This window comes from Capsicum annuum, chromosome 2, assembly GCF_002878395.1.
Source record: "Capsicum annuum cultivar UCD-10X-F1 chromosome 2, UCD10Xv1.1, whole genome shotgun sequence".
NCBI lineage: Eukaryota > Viridiplantae > Streptophyta > Magnoliopsida > Solanales > Solanaceae > Capsicum > Capsicum annuum.
This window is the reverse complement of record NC_061112.1, coordinates 149,756,575-149,777,653: the sequence shown is the minus strand read 5'-3', so window position 1 is coordinate 149,777,653 and position 21,079 is coordinate 149,756,575. Positions and strand designations below refer to the sequence as shown.

The window sequence follows — 21,079 nt, the reverse complement described above, 5'->3', positions numbered from 1 at the left end:
TGAATAATCATAAAAAAAAAAAAATGTAATTTAGTGGAGAGAAACGAAACACACGACGCGTAGGGCCCATATTGTGCAATACATTCATGAATAGACCAACTTTACTAATTTTCCCAAAATAAAATCTAACATAAACAGCGTGGACTTCTTTTTTATTGGACTCAGTCAAGTTTCTTTGCTTACTTTATTCTCCAACTTATTTATTTTTTATTCTTACTTTTTTTATCTATGCTAATTTAAAATAACACTATGCTGAAAATGATATATATTCCGACCATAATATTCAATTCTGTAATTGGTAGCTTTATCCATTACATTCCGCATGGGAATCAAAATTTATATATATACATAAAAAAAAAAAAAATTACTTTATATTATCGAGCATATTGGAAAGAATACCCTCCTGTCTTCTTAGATCTGCCTTGCTTTCACTACGGGTAAGTGTGAACGACATACATTACAACAATAGAGTGTACGTAGTCCATACCACTACGTAGATGAAGGAGACAAGTTTTTTTCCAATAGATACCCAATTCATGACAGAAAATAGTATAATAAATAAAATAAATAAATAACAAATGAAATAACACATCGCTAGATAATAAAAGAAATAAGACAAAAGCAAAGTTATATTATAAACTATTTATTCAAGATCACAAACATCATCAGAATCCTACAAACGACAAACTACAAAACAGATACAAACAAACCATTCCTCCTTCTATTTTATTGTTGTAATAAATTTGAAACCATTTTTGTTCACTTCCATCTTTTACAAGATTCACAACTACTTCTTCCAACTAATTTATACCTATGTCAAGTAATAAATAGATAAATTAATATATGCAACAGCAACAATCAAAGTAAACAGATAATCTTCACTTCTTCAGCACTATAATGGTAAAGAGAAGTAGCATATAAATTATTCCAAAAAAATAAAAATAAAAAGTAAGTAGTTTCATACTTCCTCCGTCCTATTTTACTTATCTCAAATTTTTTAATTTAATTTCATATTTTACTTATCATTTTTCATTAATTAAGACAAGACAATTTTTTTTTCTTTTTTACCCTTAGTATTAATTATTTTTTTTCTCCAAATTAAAATGTAAAAATTATTTTATAGGGGTATTATGATAAAATAGTCATGTTATTAATTATTTTTCTTAATCAACATGAAGTATTAAATTGGAACGAGTAAAATGGGACTGAGAGAGTAATTTCAATTGCCAAACAGTCCTTTTCATCTTCACCTAAATATTTGCATATTCTGGGACGGAGATTGAAGTCAAGAGTATGTTCTCCCACGCGCCACACCTGGACATGTAAGCTACGCATATCTTTCTAATCTTTTCGTTTTATTTTGAGATAATACTCACAAAAATATCAAAACTTTGATCAGATTTTTAGTTGAGTATACTGAACTTTGCGGGGGTTCTATTACCCCTAGATTTTTTAAAGTGGATTTAATTCCCCCAGAAACTGTATACCCTTTTTTGACGCTGACGCGTGTAATACAAGCGTCAAATCTCGTTTTTACACATGTATTGACCCGTGTCATACACGCGCCAATCTTATATTTACACGTGTCTAAGTGGGCAGATATATATCACTAAAATACGAAAAAAAGTTTAGGGGATAATAGAACCCCCTTAAAGTTCAGTATATTCAACTGAAAATTCGATCAAAGTTCAGATATTTTTATGAGTATTATCTATTTTATTTTTCTTGATTTGACCCAGTCCCATTAAAAATCAACAATGAACTGTATATATAACTAAATTAATGAAATGGTAAAAAAGAAAAAGAATACATAAATATTTCTCTTAATTTCACAAAATAAATAAATAAATAAAAAAATATTTTTAACAAAGAGACTTAGATAAAATGAAACTAACCCTTTGTACTTTCGTGTCAGATAGAACATCATTCATGCGAGTGATTGTTAGTAATTTAGATTTTAGATGCATCTTTATTGATGATAATGAGGTCACCTGTTAGGAAACTGTTGAACATTTTAATACCCTTTTCCCATTTTAACTTTCAAACATCATTCCACTCTTTTTTTTTTTTTTTTCCTTTTCCAATTGCATTGTTGATCCATGTGACATAAAGTTATTTTATTTTAAAAATATTTGCCTCAATTGAATTTGAAGTGTATACTTGACACAAAGATTAGTTAATCGTAATAACAATAATATATTATTTCCTCCGTTTCGAAATAAATAAATTATTAAATTTTAGCACACAAAATAAGGAAAAAAATATTAAAAACATAAATTTAATATAAATTTTTATTTTTACCCTTGAAGTCTCTTTTACCCCCAAAAAAAAAAAATCTGCGGTCTCTTTTGCTTGTCAAATCTTAGGGTAATTTTAGAAAAAAATTCAACAATTCACTTATTTTGAAACACCAATAAATACCCCAATAATTCATTTATTCTGAAATGGAGGGAGTATTTAGTATAATTTAAATATATACAAACTTTATTCTATCTTTGTAGAGGAGATAGACTGTTTTGGATAGACCCTCATCTCAAATAAGCTACATAACTAGTTAAGATGATTTGGGTGAAGGGTCAAAACACGCCTAAATTATTCTCATTTTAAGTTATATTGAACTATCACTAATTATTAGTATCAAAAAACACATTACCTATCAATGTATCGCTTTTTCTACCCAAAAATCACCATTTCTTAAATTAATAGTTGAGGTGTGGTTGTTTTAGGTATCATCTAAAAAAATTGAAATACTTAAGGTAAGTTTTTGATCATTAGCACAAATAACTCTTTATGCCATCAAATTATGTAAATGATAGTTATAGTTATAAGTAATTAATCGTTCATAAGCAAGGAAATTAATAACTTGTAAAAATAAAGCAAATTATCTGTTACTGTACATCAAAATATTGTGAGAATAATAAAATAATGATACAAAATTATCTGAAGTAGTTGTCAAGAAAGAAATATAAATTAAATTATGTGGCACCCAACAAGAGAGGAGGGTCACAGAGAATCTAGAAAATGTGCTACAAATACCTATGTCTTTCACTTCCTCAAAAGCCCAGAAAAAAAAATAAAAATCTGTCAAATATTTTATTCATTTAGATACTTTGTTGTTACTCATATAACTATCAAAAATAGATAGCCAATTGGGTAAAGAAATGATTGAAAAGTGAAAAAGAGAGAAAAAAAAAACATAGTATGAGAATAACAAAGAGACCACATGTTGACATTTTTGAAGTCATTGCTTTTTCCAAAGACTTCATTTTTTTCTATGTAGAAAGAGAAAGAGATCTTAATCTTACATGGGATCTCTCTAACATGTAGCTTCTTTTGATTTGATCACACTGGACCAGCAGAAGGGTACTTTTTTTTTTTTTTTTTTTTTAAAGTATTATATGGTGTTCTTAACTGAATTCTTGATTTATGGATGTGATGTTTTTTGTCTTAAGGTTTCTTTAGTGACAACACAAAGGTTGTTGCTTTTTTGGTTTTGGATTTGTGGAAATTTATTAAAAGGGAATTTCAGCTGAACAAAGAATTCTTAAAAGGATTCTGAGACTCAAAATTTTCAAGTAGTGAAGAGGAGGAATTAGCAGAGTTTTTTTGAGGTAATTTACAAGTTTCTCGTTACTTTCTTATATGTTGTTTACTTGTTTTTTAAGTTTTTGTTTCTGTTTTTATTTTTGAGTTTTCATGTTGGATTTGATCTTAAATGTTTTGATTGCTTGAAAGGAAGAAAGTATGAGAGAATTGGAAAATTGGACCAGAAGTTTTTTTACTGATACATCATACCTTTTGTGGGTAAAATTGAAAATAGGAATTCTTATGGAATTAATTTGTTTGACCAATCCTCAAGATTGGTCATAGATTGCATTGCCTTCATTTCCAAAATATTGACTTGAGTTATTTAATTGTTATTTACTGTACTTATTAGGTTACAAAATTATCACTGTAGATAGTTACCTTGTAGGCCATCTCAACCTGCAGTTGATAGAATAGCCAGAAATAATCACAGATAATGCACATACTGATACTCCCACTGTTTCAATTTGTTTACTTGATTTTGACTTGACACGGAGTTTCAGATAATGCACAGACTGATACTGCTACTGTTTCAATTTGTTTACTTGATTTTGACTTGACACGGAGTTTAAATCTTGTGGTTTTAAATTAAAGATATATAGAATATACTAAAGTGACATTTAATATTTTTGAACATAATGTTCGAGCCATGATATACTTGCCAAGCAGTCAAATGAAAGCAGGTGCTGATATGTTTCTTTCATCTCCATTCTTAGAGAGCTTTTATAGGCATGTCTTACTTTGGAGATAAAACTTTGATCTTGGTAATAATTTCTGTAAATGTTGGACCTCACTGGCAATTTGACAGTGTGAATCGTGCCTGAGGTATTTCTCACTTGGCCTCCTGTATGATTGTATGTCCGCAAACGTTCTTTCTGGTGTGCAAAGAGATAGCAGTTACAAATGAATGCATTAGCTCTCTAATTCTGTATATTTGCACTTGTTCTATTAAAAGAAAACAACTATGCTTGAGGCTCGAAAAGTAACAAAAGAAGTATAATGGAGGCATTTTTCGTGATCTGAAGATGTATCAATCGACTAGATTTTCCTTTGTGTTTGATTGTTTTGCTAGCCTAATCATTTTTCCACCCTTGTATGATTGCAGGAATGGGCACTAAAGTACAATGTAAGGCATATTTGCCGGGATTTTGCTCCACGAGTGATCTAAATAACAATGGAACTAACATCCCATGGCTCCCAAATCATGAAAATAAGTCGAGGAAAAGAAGTCAGTGCACTGATTCAGTTTTGTCCCCGCAACCAATTGATGGATATTTTGAATGTGACAAAGAAAAAATGAGGCAGACTATTTTGAAGCATGAAACAGTTTTTAGGCATCAGGTATGGTGACTTGTAATCGTTTTCTCACTCGAGTTGTTTCATTTATATGAAGGACTGAATAAAGAGATCGTATTTTTAACATTTTGTGATTTTGATGTGGTTTACCTGTGCAGCTCCAAGAACTTCACCGGATATACAGAAGACAAAGAGATTTAATGAATGAACATCAAAGCAAAGAAATGCGTGACAGTCGAACAAAGATATTACAGTCAAGTCCCTCATTATCTCATTTTCCTTCATTGGATTCTATAGCTGGCCAGCTATCAATTAAAGGTGCTTCTAAGAACCAATCGTCCTTTGATTTTATAGAGACCGATGGCAGGTCCATTAATTTCTCCCCCCATGTCACAAAAAGTTCAAAAGAATGTGAATCTCACCAGCCTGGTAGCAGTTTGTTCCAGAGAAAAATGTTCGGCTCTAGATATGTAGTTAATGAGTGCACGAATAACAAAGAAAAACACTCTACTACGAAACAATGGGAATCACCGGACGTTCAAGGGAACCCTGCTGAGAGAATTTATCAGATCCCCCAAAGTAGAGATGCAAAGGCACCTATCGCCAGTGCTTTAGAATTCCGTTCTGATGCTGATTTCGACAGAGCTAAATCCTCAAAAAGGACTGATGAACTGGCTGACTTAAATAAACCTCTACCACTTGAAGAAGATCCTCCTTTGGTGCCGGATATGAATATAAGCAGCGTTGCTTTCCTTGAGGGTGACAGCTATGACGGGGCGAAGTTCTCTGCAACGCCACTCAAGGAAAGGATTGGTGGAATTTGCCTCAACCACCGGCCTTGCAGGAAGGGAGAAGAGCAGTTAATGTTTAAGTTAAATGCTGGTAAGATTGTTTTCTTGATGTAAACCCGTCTTTTCACCTTTCAACTGTGTTAGTAGACAATAACTTTTCATATGTTTCATTTGAAAGGAGGATAAACCGCTAAAGAAGATTTTTTAGCTAGTATCTGATGATACTTCCAAAGTAACTTTCTGGACAAATAGTGGATTTTCATATGTTGTGTCCTTTCTATATAGGGATATAAAAGAAAGACTTACTATGTGTCTGCTACCTTTCCGGTCTACAAATTTAATTCTTGTTGAGACTTTTTCTTGCTGAGCTATTTGTTCGATGAGTTGCAGTATGAATGTTTAGATGAACTAAAAAAAGTAGGAGCAGAAAGGGATACCGTCATAGTCACAGAAAGACCTCTTGTTGAGTGACACCTCTTTATTTGATTTACTGCATTCGTATTTTATATTAATATCTTGCTACTACTTTCTGTTTTGATTTCGATCTTCTTGTTACAGAGCAAAAGCAACCAGATAACAGATCTTCTGGAAGACTTGAAACAGCCGAAAATTTACCTAAAGCCTTTCAGTCATCACAAGGTCATGAACCTTTCAAGCACACTCTCTTTAAGAACATCAAGAATGAACACCAGAAGAAAAGGACTATCTTTGGGGTTGAAATTCATGAAGAAAATCAAATACAATCGGCTAGCTTTTCCATCATGCAAACTTCCACTCATAAGTCTAAACCACTTTCTCAGAGTTATACTGAACTTCTGCGAGACCTTGAGGCTAATCGAGGCAATATGCATATGGGAAGTGATGTCAGATCACATTCAAGTTCAAAGAATGTGCTTCCATACCAAAATGTTCTTTGTAAAAGATCTCAGCTAAATGCTAAACAAGATTGGACAAAAACTTGTGAACGTGTGAATGACTTGGATTGTAATTCTGCTGGATTTAAGAATGCCAGAGAAACTTCCTGTGTTTCTCAAACTGAAGCAGCTGGCAAAACGCATGTATCTGGAGATTGTCAAAGGAAGCAGGAAAACTCCAGGGAGACATTGCCTTGGTTAAGGGTGAAATCACAGGAAAGTGTAGAGCAGACTAAAGGGACGGAAAGTTGTTATCACTTAAATCTGGACTCCTTGCAGAATTATTCTCAGCAGTTTTTCAGAAGAGAAGATACATCAGTCAGCTCCTCCCAATTTATATATCCGAGACGGGAAACCATGTCATCGAGATCCACCAATGATTCTGAGTGCCAGAAGACTGAAGTTACAGACAACACTAAAATTAGGACAATTTTCGGTGTTCCAATTTTCAGTCCCTCTAAGGACTCGCATGCAGCACATGCTCTCTCCAAGGCCACTTTTCCAGATGTTGACTCTGTTACTGCCGCAAACACTTCTGGATATGAGACTCTTTCTAGAAAGCAGGTGGAAGCTAAGGATTTTGTTCAAGAAAAAGGACTAAATGGTCATGTTTCTGGTTTAAGGTATCAGATTGATTTGAACTTGTCTTTTGATGAAGAAGAGGCACCATCAGCACCTCCTCTTCTTCAGGCTGTGGTGAGGATTGCAACCACTGAGATAGATTTAGAGGCTCCCGCAGTTCTTGAATCCGAAGAAGAATGTGTGAATTCTAAACATACATTAGAAGAATCTAATAAATCGAATGAAGAAGCCATGAGGATTGCTGCAGAGTCTATAATTTCCATCTCAATGTCTGGTGTAAACAGAGAAATGAATCATGTGTTGCAAACTGAACCTAGTGACAGCCTCAACTGGTTTGCTGAGTTTGCCTCCTCTCACAGTAGTGACCAAGAAAGCATTGCTAGAAAAATCAACTCAGGTACAATGTCCGAGTTTGATGAGGAATCCATTCCCGATTGCTTTGATTACTTTGAGTTCATGACACTCACGCTGGAAGATATGAAGGAAGAAGAGTATTCCTACAAAATGCCAACAATGGAGAGCCATAAAGACGAAGAAACGGTGGCCACTACCTTACCAAAAGGGCCTCGAAGGGGGCAAGCAAGAAGGGGCAGGCAACGGAGAGATTTCCAGAGGGATGTTCTTCCTGGTATTATTTCCTTGTCGAGGTATGAGGTGAAGAAGGATATTCTGGCCTTTGAAGAGCTGTTTAAAGCTAGTGGATCTTCTTGGCAGTTTAGCTTATCACACAGGAAAACCGGCAAGAGTGGCAGGGGAAGGCGGCGATTAGCAATTGCTGATCCCTCTCCAACAATTCTTGCAGATTGCACGCCCCCAGTAATCCAGCCTTGTTCTACTGATTCGGGGCTCGAGGAAAAAAGTCTAACGGGGTGGGGAAAGAGAACGAGGCGCTTGCCAAGGCAGAGATATCTCAACCATAGTCTCGCTCTTCCTCTGAACCAATGTTGATATGTAGGTTAGGCTCACATCACGAGTTTGAACCTTGCTGCAGACAAAATCTTGGTCGGATCTATTATCCATTAAGTTCTGAACCGCGTGATAGCTGGCTCTCAGGGATTTCTCATTTATCAAAAATATGCTGGGTGGAGAAACCTCGGGGTTTAACAGTTTTAAGAGCATGGACAAGCTAGTTTAGAATGAGCACCGAAGTTCTTGCAACTTCTCTTAAAGGATCTCATGACCATTAGAGCTTATTTTGTACATTTCTGTGTAGTATAAAACATAAATTTCACATTACTCTATTGTAGGAGTGTATTAATAATGCTACTTCATTTCCCCCCTAATAGAGATCAATCTAATTGGAACTGAAATTGTTGCTGCATATTGGAGAGACCTCCTTTCTTGCTTTTCTTTTCGTAAAATGCAAGTGTTTGATATGTCAAATGAGGTTTAGAAGACGAATATCTTATTAATTAGAAACAAGAATAACATATCCATGGCGTCAGTGGAGGGTGGTGTGAGCGCAGCCTGCAGCCTTACTGAGCAGAGACTCTTTTTGATAATTTCTCGGCTTAAGTAAAACATATGTAAATGAAATACAATAGTTATGTTTAAAACAATAGAAAAGAGAACAACTACAGCAACAAAAATATAATAACCGAAGCTAAGAAAACAAGAAGTAATAGTAAGATCTTTTTTAAGAAAAGATAGTAGGAAATTAATAATAAAATTATTGGTGAAGAAAACTCAATCTCAATAGGCCCTGCCTAATAAAATTATTGGTGAAGGAAACTCAATCTCAATAGGCCTAGGGCAGGGGACAAGCTCCACTACAGGTCCGGGGGAAGAACTAGGCGTGGGAAAGATAATACTCTACTATCTTCTAACCTTTTACGCTGATGCTAGACTGTCATACTTTCCTATTAGAAGGCTTATAATTCAGGACCAAATATTCCTTTTTACCATATTTCTCACATGTCGTATTCGTAATTGTGAAAAAGAATTCAAAAAATGAAAAGAAAAGAAAATATAACAACAATATTAATAACATATGTTGTCCATTACTACTATCTCAGAACTGAAATATAGGGACTGTTTCCAATAGACCCTTACTGAACAAAAAGAATACAAAAATGAGAAAAAAAACAGGTCCATGTCGTATTTGTAATTGTGAAAGAATTCAAAAAATGAAAAGAAAAGAAAATATAGCAACAATATTAATAACATATGCTGTCCATTACTACTATCTCAGAACTGAAATATAGGGACTGTTTCCGATAGACCCTTGCTGAACAAAAAGAATACAAAAATGAGAAAAAAATAGGTCCTACCGGGAGTCGAACCCAGGTCGCTGGATTCAAAGTCCAGAGTGCTAACCACTACACCATAGAACCGCATTTGTTTGCGTGCAAGACATTTTATATAATAATAAATGTTTCGGATATACAGGAGACAGAATCACGGAATCTCGCAGTTACGACATAAAATGGACAAACTACTCAATTAGGTGGGCTTCAAGTTTAAAAAAAGTATAAGTAACTTCCTTAATTACTTTACTCTCTCCCGATTCATATACATAATGTAATGTGACCCTTGTTTGATTCACTCTTACTTTGTCAAAGGAAGTTCCTACCAAATACTTGTGGAAGATTATTTTTTGGATTTGTCAAACAAGATTGCTACTTGTTCAAACAAGTTGCTTCTTGTTCAAACAAAGTTACTACTTGTTTCCATTTTCATCTCTATATAGAGAGACCTTCTTTCTCAATCGTAATACACATCAAATTACAAGAGTTCTCTTTCATTCTCTTGTATTTATTCTTCCTTCCTATTAGAGTATTAAGTTAAGAAGAGAGTTGGTGTTGGGAAATACTTTGTGTGAGTCATTTCTTTTGGAGTGATCTTGTGAGGTTTTCCCTTAGGATATTTGGGTTAATTAGAGTGACTACTCTAATTTTGTAATCTCTCTATTGTACTCTTGTTGATATAATGAAGTTGTTCCTCTCCCCTCGTGGACGTAGGCCACACTGATCGAACCACATTAAATTTGTGTCTCATTTATTTTTTCTTTAAGTACTGTTACTATCAACTTGTTATTGTCTTTGTTATTGTCATCATAACATTATTTGGCTAAATTCTGCAATAACCGGGTTCTCGATCCTAACAAATTGGTATCAGAGCTGAATCTAACCAGGTTATTTTTCAGTAGCCAAAATGACTATAACAAAGACTTACGTTGAGAAATTTGATCGAAGTGCAAACTTCGGGATGTGGCAATTAAAGATGGAAGCTATCTTAATTCAGGATGGCTTAGATATGACACTAGAAGGAAATGAGAAGAAGCCGAAAAAATGACGGACGAAGAATTTGTTGTCATAGACAAAAAGGCAAAATCAGGTATTATTCTAAATCTCTCAAATGAGGTTTTACGTGAAATATGTAGAAACCACAGCGAAAGGCACATGGGAAAAACTAAAAGCCTTGTATATGAAGAGGACAGTGGAAAATCAACTTTACCTGAAGCAAAAGCTTTACACATTTCGTATGGTAGAAGGTACCTCTATACTCTCACATCTTGATGATTTTGATTCTATTCTTATGGATTTAAGCAATATAGACGTTGAAGTTAATGATGAAGACCAAGCCGTCTTATTACTTATTTCCTTACCTCAATTATTTAAGCATATTAGAGATACTATGCTTTATGGAAAGGATAATATCTCTTACGGAGAAATCAAATCTATCTTAAATAAAAAGGAACAAATAGATAGAGATATTACTGGGGAAAGTAGCGCAGCCCATGGGGAAGGATTATTTGTAAGAGGTAGATCTAATAAGAAAGAATCAAATAATGAGAGGTCTCAATCTAAAGAATCAAATAATGAGAGGTCTCAATCAAGGTCAAAGTCTAAACCTAGAAATGTTGTGTGCAAATACTGTCATAAAAAAGGTCATCTCATTTTTGAATGCTATAAGTTGAAAAACAAAGAAAAGCGTAAAGAAAACAAAAATGAGCATCAAAATGCTGACTCCACCGAAGCAAGTGTGGCTACTAATGAGTCTGAAGGAATAATATTCATAGCAACTAATAATAGTTTTAAATCTAACGATGAGTGGATTTTGGATTCGGGTTGTTCTTATCATATGTGTCCCAATAGAGATTTGTTTAACACATTCGAATCTGTTGGAGGTGGAGTTGTCTTGATGGGCAACAATACTCCCTGCAAGATTTTTGGTAAAGGTACAGTCCGAATTAGAATGCCTGATGGTGTGGTGAGAACTCTCACGGATGTTAGATATGTTCCCGACTTGAAGAAAAATCTCATTTCATTAGGCACTCTAGAATCTCTTGGGTGTAAATACACAAGTGAAGGTGGAGTTTTGAAAGTATCTTCAAGAGCTCTTGTGATCATGAAAGTACACAGATCAGGTACGTTGTACAATTTATTGGGATCCACTGTTACAGGTGCTGCTGCAGTTTTCACTTCAAATCAACTTGATCCTAACATCACCAAATTGTGGCATATGCGATTGGGTCATATGAGTGAAAAGGGTTTTTCCATCCTCAGCAAAAGAGGTCTACTGTGTAGACAAAGTATTGGAAAAAATAGAGTTCTGCAAACACTGTGTGTTTGGAAAGCAGAAAAAACTCAACTTCAAATCTCCAGCAGTTCATCGAACAAAAGGTACTTTGGACTACATTTATTCAGATCTTTGAGGTCCTTCCCGTACCCCATCAAAAGGTGTTGCCAGGTATATGTTAACTTTCATTGATGATTATTCAAGGAAGGTTTGGGTTTATTTTCTGAAAAACAAAAGTGATGTTTTCTTAACTTTCAAATAATGAAAAGTTTTGATTGAAAAGCAAATAGGAAAACAGGTCAAGTGGCTTAGAACAGATAATGGCTTGGAATTTTGTAATGACGAGTTCAACAAATTTTGGGCTGAGGCTATCTCTACAGCTTGTTATATTATCAATCGTGCTCCTTCTGCACCTTTGAACTTCAAGACTCCGGAGGAAATATGATCAGGTACACCTGCTAATTATTCTAACTTAAAAGTTTTTGGTTGTCCTACTTACATGCATGCAAATAATGGAAAATTAGAGCCAAGGGCTAAAAAATATATTTTCTTTGGTTATGTATCTGGGGCGAAAGGATACAGACTTTGGTGCCCTGATCCCAAGTCACCAAAATTTATAATTAGCAGATAAGTAACTTTTGATGAATCCTCCATGTTACATTCTAGAAAAGAGTCTTCTAACTCTTGTACCAAGAACAAAGAGCATGATGTGTATGAACAGGTGGAGGTTGAGCTTGGCATACCTTCTGAGCCAAGCTCATCATCAACTGTGGAACAAAATACAGTTGAAAATTCAGAAGTTGAGCCAGAAGTTATGACTTCTAAAGTTGAACCAAATGAGTATTCCATAGCAACACATAGACCAAGAAGACAAATTCTCAGACTAGAAAGGTATGGAGATTATGTTGTATTTGCTTTTTAAGTTGCACAGGAAACTAAAGAAATCGGAGAACCATCAAATTATTCAGAAGTAGTTTCTGGTGTTGATTCAGCCAAGTGGCTGATTGCAATGAATGAAGAAATTGAATCTCTTCATAAAAATGGTACTTGGTCTATTGTGAAGCCGCCGTCAGGAAGTAGAATCATTGGTTGCAAATGGGTCTTCAAGAAAAAAGATGGAATTTCAGGGGTTGAAGATGCAAGGTATAAGGCACGATTAGTTGCAAAGGGCTAAAGTCAGGTACAAGGAGTTGGTTTTAATGATATTTTATCACCTGTTGTTAAGCATAGCTCTATTCGTGTCTTGCTTGCCTTAGCTGCCATGCATGATTTGGAATTAGAACAGCTTGATATTAAGACAGCTTTCTTACATGGCGAACTTGAGTAACAAATACATATGCATCAACCTGAAGGATTTAAAATTGAAGGGAAGGAAGATCATGTTTACTTGTTAAAGAAATCCTTGTACGGATTAAAACAATCTCCAAAAACAGTGGTACAAGAGGTTTGATTCCTTTATGTTGGGTCATGGATATTCAAGAAACATGTATGATAGTTGTGTTTCCTTTCGAAAGTTAAATAATGGTTCATTCATTTACTTACTATTATATGTTGATGACATGCTTATTGCTGCTAAGGATTTGACAGAAATTCACAATTTGTAAAGTCAGCTGAAAAGTGAATTTGAAATGAAAGATTTGGGAGCAGCTAAGAAAATCCTTAGCATGGAGATCAGAAGAGATCGAGAAGCCCGCAGGCTATTTTTGACCCAGAAGAAGTACTTGGAGAAGGTTTTGGAGAGGTTTGGCATGAAAGAAGCTAAACCAGTAAGTACTCCTCTTGCTGCTCATTTTAAGTTATCAGCTGCCTAAGTACCGCAGTCAGAGGAAGAAGAAAGTTATATGGCACAGGTACCGTATTCTAGTGCAGTTGACAATATTATGTACGTAATGGTGTGTACTCGTCCGGATATTTCACATGCAGTAAGTGTGGTAAGTCGATATATGACTTATCCTGGAAAAGCACATTGGCAAGCAGTGAAATGGATTCTCAGATACTTGCGTGGTACCTCAAACGCATGTTTGGAATTTGGTAGAAATACTAACACTTTAGTTGGCTTTGTAGACTCAAATTATGCAGGTGATCTTGATAAAAGAAGATCACTGACTGCTACATGTTTTGCATTGGTGGTTGTGCTATCAGTTGGAAAGCTACATTACAACACGTAGTAGCTTTATCTACTACTGAAGTAGAATATATGGCAGTGACCAAGGCTATCAAAGAAGCCTTATGGTTGAAGGGTCTATTTGCTGAACTCAGTCCACACCAAGGTGATATTATTATTTTCTATGATAGTCAAAGTGCAATCCACTTGACTAAATATCAAATGTATCATGAGAGGACGAAGCATATTCACATCAAGTGTCATTTTATTCGGGAATCTATTATTGAAGGAAAGGTCTCTATTCAGAAGATCAACACTAGAGACAATCCTGCAGACATGTTCACAAAGTCTCTTCCGGTCAGTAAGTTCAAGCTTTGCTTGAACTTGATTGCCGTTTGTGAAGAATGATTTTACCCACACGGACTTTTGCGGAGAGGAAGCAAATTTACTATATTAACCAAACTCAGGCCAAGGTGGAGATTTGTAATGTGGCCTTTGTTTGATTCACTCTTGCTTTGTCAAAGTAAGTTTCTACCAAATACTTGTGGAAGGTTATTTTTTGGACTTGTCAAATAAGATTGTTACTTGTTCAAACAAGTTGCTACTTGTTCAAACAAGTTGCTTCTTGTTCAAACAAAGTTGCTACTTGTCTCCATTTTCATCTCTATAAATAGAGGTCTTCTTTCTCAATTATAATACACATCAAATTACAAGAGTTCTCTTTCATTCTCTTGTATTTATTCTTCCTTCCTATTAGAGTATTAAGCTAAGAGAGTTGGTGTTGGAAAATACTTTGTGTGAGCCATTTTTTTTGAAGTGATCTTGTGAGGTTTTCTCTTGAGATATTTGGGTTAATTAAAGTGACTACTCTAATTTTGTAATCTCTCTATTGTACTCCTGTTGATATAGTGAAGTTGTTCCTCTCCGCTCGTGAACGTAGGTCACACTGGCCGAACCACGTTAAATTTGTGTCTCCTTTATTTTTTTTTTAAGTACCGTTACTATCAACTTGTTATTGTCTTTGTTAGTGTCATTATAACATTATTTGGCTAAATTCCGCAATAACCGGGTTCTCGATCCTAACACATAACAAGATCTACATATACATAAAAACCTTTATTTATGACTAGGCCGATTCATATACATAACATGGCCGACATATACATAGAAAGATATGTATATGTACTTTTAGAGAAAAATGAGATTTTTATAATATGTTTGGAGAGATGAATTTTTTTGTAATAAGTGAAACATAAATTATGGGTTTAAGTAATTTTTAGTTTAAAAATTAAGTGGAAGGGACAATCTTTTTTTCATTTTTTTTAAAATTATTTTCGCTCCAATTAAAAAGTATAGAAATTGTCTCAATAACTATCAAAGTTGTTTAAATTGATCAAACTAATGCAGTTGTGGAACAACTTTTCCAATTATTTCAGCGAATTTATTTTTTAATTTAATAATATTATGGTCCAACTTATCTTTATTTAATGAAAGACTTGGGCAAATTAATTAAGGGTGACAAAAAAGTTTCAAAACTAAAAAATAGTGACACAAGTCTTAAATATTGAGTAGAGATGATAATTTTAAGATTAATGTTAATGACACTAATTTTAAAACCCTCAAGTTTTATTATTTATACAAAGATCCCTACCCCATATTTACATAAAGATCCCTACACCATCACCACCACTCCTCATCCACACTATTTTTGTTGCCGCCCGCCGTCGTCACCTTCTCTTCCTCCACTATCACTATCACTACCATTGTCACCTCTTTCAGATTCACCATTGTTTCCTCCCTCTACATAACTAATTATCGCCTATTTTTCTTCTTTTTTCTCTACTATCGTCACTATCAACACCACAACAAATGTGATCTCCTCGTTCGGCATCGCCATCAGCACCACCACCTCTATTTTTATCATAAATATCACTTTTTTCATGAACTTCTCCCCCAATCAGATCTTTTTCTAGAAATTAAGTAAGTATCGAAATTGCTTCAGCAATAGTTGAAGTTGCTGCAGCAACTTCGATAATAACTACAACAACTTCAATAATTGTTGTAACACAACAACTAATAGTTGTTGTTGCAACAATTACCGTAGTTGCTTCTCCTAGTTGATGAAATAACTCTCATAGTTGCTGAATTTGCTAAATTATTTCTTCATTTATTTTTAAAAGAAATCAAAAAATTTCTTTTCAAACTTTTAAATTTTTTTAAAAAAATCATGAAAATTAAAAAAAAGAAAAACAAAATGAAAAGAGAAAGAAAAAAAAAAGAAGAGGAAAATATAGAGAGAGAACAAAATAAGAAGAAGAAAATGGAGAGAAAGAAAAAGAAGATGAAAGATTGAAAGATAAAAAAAAAACAAAGAGAAACTCTAAAGTTTGAAATTTGAAATTGAATGAATTTTTAAAAAATTTTAAATCTTTTTAAAAATTATACTTTACATTCCAATTAATTTAATTATAATTTAAATAAAATTTTGATCTTAATTAATTAAAGTTATGACCATTTTTAAAGTTTCTACCTTAGCACCATTTATAATTTGAAGACTTTTTATCACCTCCCACTTAATTTAATCGTTGTTTTCATTTGTAGTTCCCTTGTTCTCTTCACCTTCGAAGTCCAACTCTCTGATCAACACTACTGTTCCCTTTCATTAACCAAATCGATAAGCAAATCCAACAAAAATGTCTCAGAACCTCAATCCGAATCCAACATACGACGTGATAATCTTAGGCGCTTCAGGTTTTACACGTTATTAGAGAAGCTCTCAAATTCCTCAACGTTCCATCTTCCCCATTGAAACTTAGCCATAGCTGGCCGTAACGCTTCCAAACTTTTCCAGGCTCTACAATGGGCCTCCGGACCGAACCCGCCACCCGAAATTCCCATCCTCACCGCCGACATCAGTGATCCATCTTCACTTCGTCACCTCGCGTCCCAGACTAAGATCATTCTCAACTGTGTCGGCCCGTTTCGTCTTTACGGTGAGCCCGTTGTTTAAGCATGTGTTGATTCGGGCTTCGATTACTTGGATATATGTGGAGAGCCTGCGTTTATGGAGAGGATGGAAGTGAAGTTCCATGATAAGGCTGTGGAAAATAGGTCGTTGGTTGTTTAAGCTTGTGGGTTTGATTCTGTTCCTGCTGAATTGGGGTTGATGTTCAATTCCAGACAGTGGATGTCCCCGTCTGTTCCTAATTCGGTTGAGGCCTACCTTAGTTTAGAATCAGATAAAAGAATTGTTACAAACTTTACGTCGTATGAATCAGCTGTGCTAGGTGAGGCTAGTGTTGATAAATTACAAGAGCTAAGGCAGAATAGACCGAAGAGGCCTCGTCCTGTGGTAAGATCTTGTTTCATTTGGTAGGTAATTTCATTTTGATACTGATGAACGATGATGTTGGATTGAATTGGATGTGAGCAGTTAACCCCAAAACTTATAGGATGTAGATGCAAATGCAATAGCCAAAGACTATTAGAAGCTTCTTTGAAAGCCATTAGACAGCTCATGTAGGTAAGGACAACAGGTATTAATTGACCCCTTCCATGTGTGCAACCCGATTTTGAGGTTATCTGAACTTCAACTGGGATTATGAGTTGGAGAATGAACTTGTCAAATGTTGACTGTGCCACTGTGGTACCATGCTAGAGAATGAGTACCCAGCACTAAATCTCAAGGCAATGTGTGGAGTAGCCTGTGATTCTGTGAACCCCTTGAAAGCCTTACACACGTTGCACCCAAAGATATGGTGGTCGATGATTCATGAGGTCTCAGTTCGAATTCCAGCTGAGACAAAAACACTAGGTAATTTCTTCCCATCTGTCTACACTTTGGTGGACAGAGTTACCCATCGCAAGCTCACCTAGACACCATAGTTACCAACAAAAAAGAGCCTTACACGACACATGCATGAAAAAAAATATAACTTAATATTTATGTGTTGATTATAAATTTGTATCTGGCTTCCCGAATTCAGGGTATCCGACAACTTTTGCATTCTCTCTCTCTCTCTCTAACTTTTTTCTGTTTGCTTTAGATTCCTGGTCCTCGTCATCCTAATGGTCCGTTGATGGACCACCAAAAGGAAATTGGTGTTTGGGCTGTAAAGTTACCATCAGCAGATGCAATTGTAGTCCAAAGAACACTTTCATGTTTGGCTGAAAATCCTAATGGTTTACCGGGTGTTAATGAAAGCACCGAACATGTTGAGAGGAGGGAGGCATTTTGGTCAAGCATAAAACCAGCTCACTTTGGTGTGAAGATAGCTTCAAAATCTGTGTTAAGAGTTGTTTGTTTCATTACAGTTGGTATGTTCATTGATCTCTTTGGTAAAACTGGTTTAGGGAGGTGGCTGCTATTGAAATTCCCTTCATTGGTCAGTCTCGGATGATTTAGGAAAACAAGTCCAACTGAAGATGAAGTGGCAAGTGCTACCTTTAAGATGTGGTTTGTCGGACACGGGTTTAGCGATGGCAGTCTTGCATCACCAGGAAACAGGAAGGCCTGATACGGAGATAATTACAAGAGTCATAGGGCCTGAGACTCCCATCATTCTAGTCCAGTGTGCTCTCATTTTGCTCAAGGAACGACACAATCTTCCAAAGGGACGTGTTTTACCACCTGGGATCGATTGTGTTTGGCCCAACAAACCTCCAAGACAGGATTCAACAGAATGGAATGTCTTTTGATGTTATTTCAAAGATTACTGTCTAACTTAATGTTTGGATGGTGGTTTCCATGGTATGTCATGTATAATTATTAAGAGAATAATGTTTGTTTTGATTATTTCTTAAAATGTATGGTATGGTTTAATTGTATAGTTTGATAATCATGAAAATCCTCATTATATGTAATCACTAATTTGGTGTATCACTGATTTACTTATTTTTTTTTCAGTTATGTTCTTACTTAATATTATATAATCTTATTTTATCCTCTACTTATATTATTTAACTCCCACTCCACAAGTCTCGCTCCCCCCACCCTCCTACCTTAACCCGACCCCACCCCAATCAAACCTCACCACAATTTTTTTAAAATATTTTATAAACTTGTTCGTACTCTAACCATCAAAAAGTTTTACTCTGTATGAGATACACTTATTACGTGACAGCCACTAGTTGTACGAGTTTCCATTATTTTTTTGACACAGATTATGGGATCCACTTGTCAATTTAAACTATCAAGAAGGAGAGAACATACAAGAATTGTGGGACACACTATAATATCAATTCTCCCATTCACTTTTCTTCTTTTCTTCTTTTCTTCTTGCTGCCTTCTTTCAATATTTTTTCTCATTTTCTTCTTTCGTCAATGTTACTAACGCAGACTATAATTCTTTAAATTATTTTATAGTTTCACCTTTCAGCTTTTAATTTCTTCGTAATTTGATTAAAATTAAACTAAATAAAAAGTAAATTAATAAAATAAATTTATATACTTTTAGTTTTATTTGATTTAATATTAATATTTTATAAAATAATAATCTTTGAGTTTACTAATTTTATAATTATTTGTATGAAATAGGAAATGTATCAATTTTTATAAATTATTTTAAAATATTTTACATAATGTTCCATCAGAATTTTATTACTTTAATTTTATTCTCATGGACTAATAAATTTAGACTTAAATACATTTTTTAAAAAAATACATGAATCACAATATATATATATATATATACATTTTAAAAAAAAAAATACATGAATCACAATATATATTTTTATATTTTTATACATTTTAAAAAAAAAATACATGAATCACAATATATATTTTGAGATTTTTGCTTAGATATCTTTATACTTTTTTATAAAATCTATTCACTTAATTAACGTTTACAGATATTAAGACATTAATCATAATTCAAAATAATTATAGCCATCATAATAAAAAAAGATTGTTCATGATTACAAGTTAGCAACTAATGAAATTTCAACCACTAGAGTTGGCATAGTGGTTCAGCACTATGTCCCTTAAGCAAGAGGTCGACGGTTCGATCCCTGCTTCTGGTGAACAGAGCAAACTCTTTGGTCAATTTCCTACCGCTTAGTGCGCTGATCGAGAAACGAAGGATTAGTCTCACGGCTGCCGGCTATGGGGATACCTTGGGAAACCAAAAAAACTAATGAAATTTCGTTGCTAATGGTAGAAGAAAAGGAGATAAATATCCTTACTAAAAAATTAAAAAACAAATTAAAACTACAATCAATCTAATAATGTATAAAATATTTTTTAATTTAATTTAAATAATTAAAATTAACTAAATTGATTTATTTTTTTATTTTAATTTTTGATTTTAACCAAAATCAATCCAAATCAAAGTATGAATAATTTCACTTAACTTTAAAAAAAAAATCTACTTTAAATTCATATACCGATCACAAAAAATCAATCAAAACTAACTGAAAGAAAAAAAAAAAACAAATAATTAGGTCTGCTAACCAAAATTTCAAAAAGCATTCTCTAACTTTAAACGTTTGAATTCAAAAATATTCTAAATTCTGTCACAAAAATGATACACAAACACATTTCGTAAAATCTCTTCAAAAGGCATACAATAAAATAGAAAAATAAAATATTTTGGAAAGTGATTGGAAAATAAAAGAACATGGAAAAAGAGATAAATGTAGTAGAAAAAGACATAAATTTTTTACTTGTAAATAGGACCCACTAAAGTTCACTTGTCAATAAGAGAATGCCTCGTACAAGTATGAGTTGGCATATCTCATGCAAAATAAAAATTTTCCTCGACCTTCACCCCCAAACCACCACCTACTAATCAAAAACAATTTTCTTTTTGTTTATCAAAGAACTTCCAATTGCTCGAGACATCTCTTCTCAATCGAAGAACAAAACAAGATCATTTTGTTCTATTTCTATTATTAATAAGTGTGGATGAAACTGCCGAAGCAGAAAACTTGTAGATGACATGTTTGTTTTAACTGCTTCAATCATGATTTTATTATATTATCCCTAATTAATTACTATAAGTCATTGCATAATAAAAAATTATAGTATTTAATCAAAAAATAAAATAGATATTTAAGATATGCCTGCTTCAACTACATCATTTCATTAAAAGAAAAAGTAAAATATATACAAATAATTTTTTCCACAAGTACATTTTATTGGGGGTCGTTTGGTACAAGGTGTAAGAATAATGCTGAATAAGGTGTATTAGTAATGTTTATTAGTAATACTGGTATTAGTTATACAAATATTATTTTTATACAGTGTTTGATTTGATGTATTAAATATAATAAATATTTATATATTT

General features: G+C 33.9%; 1 protein-coding gene, 1 non-coding gene and 1 pseudogene across 3 annotated transcripts; 2 read left to right on the top strand and 1 right to left on the bottom strand.

The window, feature by feature from the left end:
* The first annotated feature begins 2,989 nt into the window (after positions 1-2,989).
* LOC107860493 lies at positions 2,990-8,489 on the top strand. 2 transcript variants are annotated; one of them, XM_016705870.2, is made up of 5 exons: positions 2,990-3,363; positions 3,453-3,611; positions 4,691-4,926; positions 5,040-5,763; positions 6,231-8,489. In XM_016705870.2, exons 3-5 carry the CDS (start codon positions 4,693-4,695, stop codon positions 8,114-8,116), a joined length of 2,844 nt encoding a protein of 947 aa, XP_016561356.1. In that variant the 5' UTR covers positions 2,990-3,363; positions 3,453-3,611; positions 4,691-4,692; the 3' UTR covers positions 8,117-8,489. The 2 variants fall into 2 exon arrangements, with proteins under 2 accessions (XP_016561356.1, XP_016561357.1); XM_016705871.2 differs by having other exon boundaries at positions 2,990-3,611.
* Positions 8,490-9,429: 940 nt separating this feature from the next.
* On the bottom strand, positions 9,430-9,501 carry TRNAQ-UUG. Its single transcript has one exon. It is a non-coding gene; the product is annotated as a tRNA-Gln (tRNA).
* Positions 9,502-16,328: 6,827 nt separating this feature from the next.
* LOC107860491 lies at positions 16,329-18,672 on the top strand (annotated as a pseudogene).
* Positions 18,673-21,079: the final 2,407 nt, after the last annotated feature.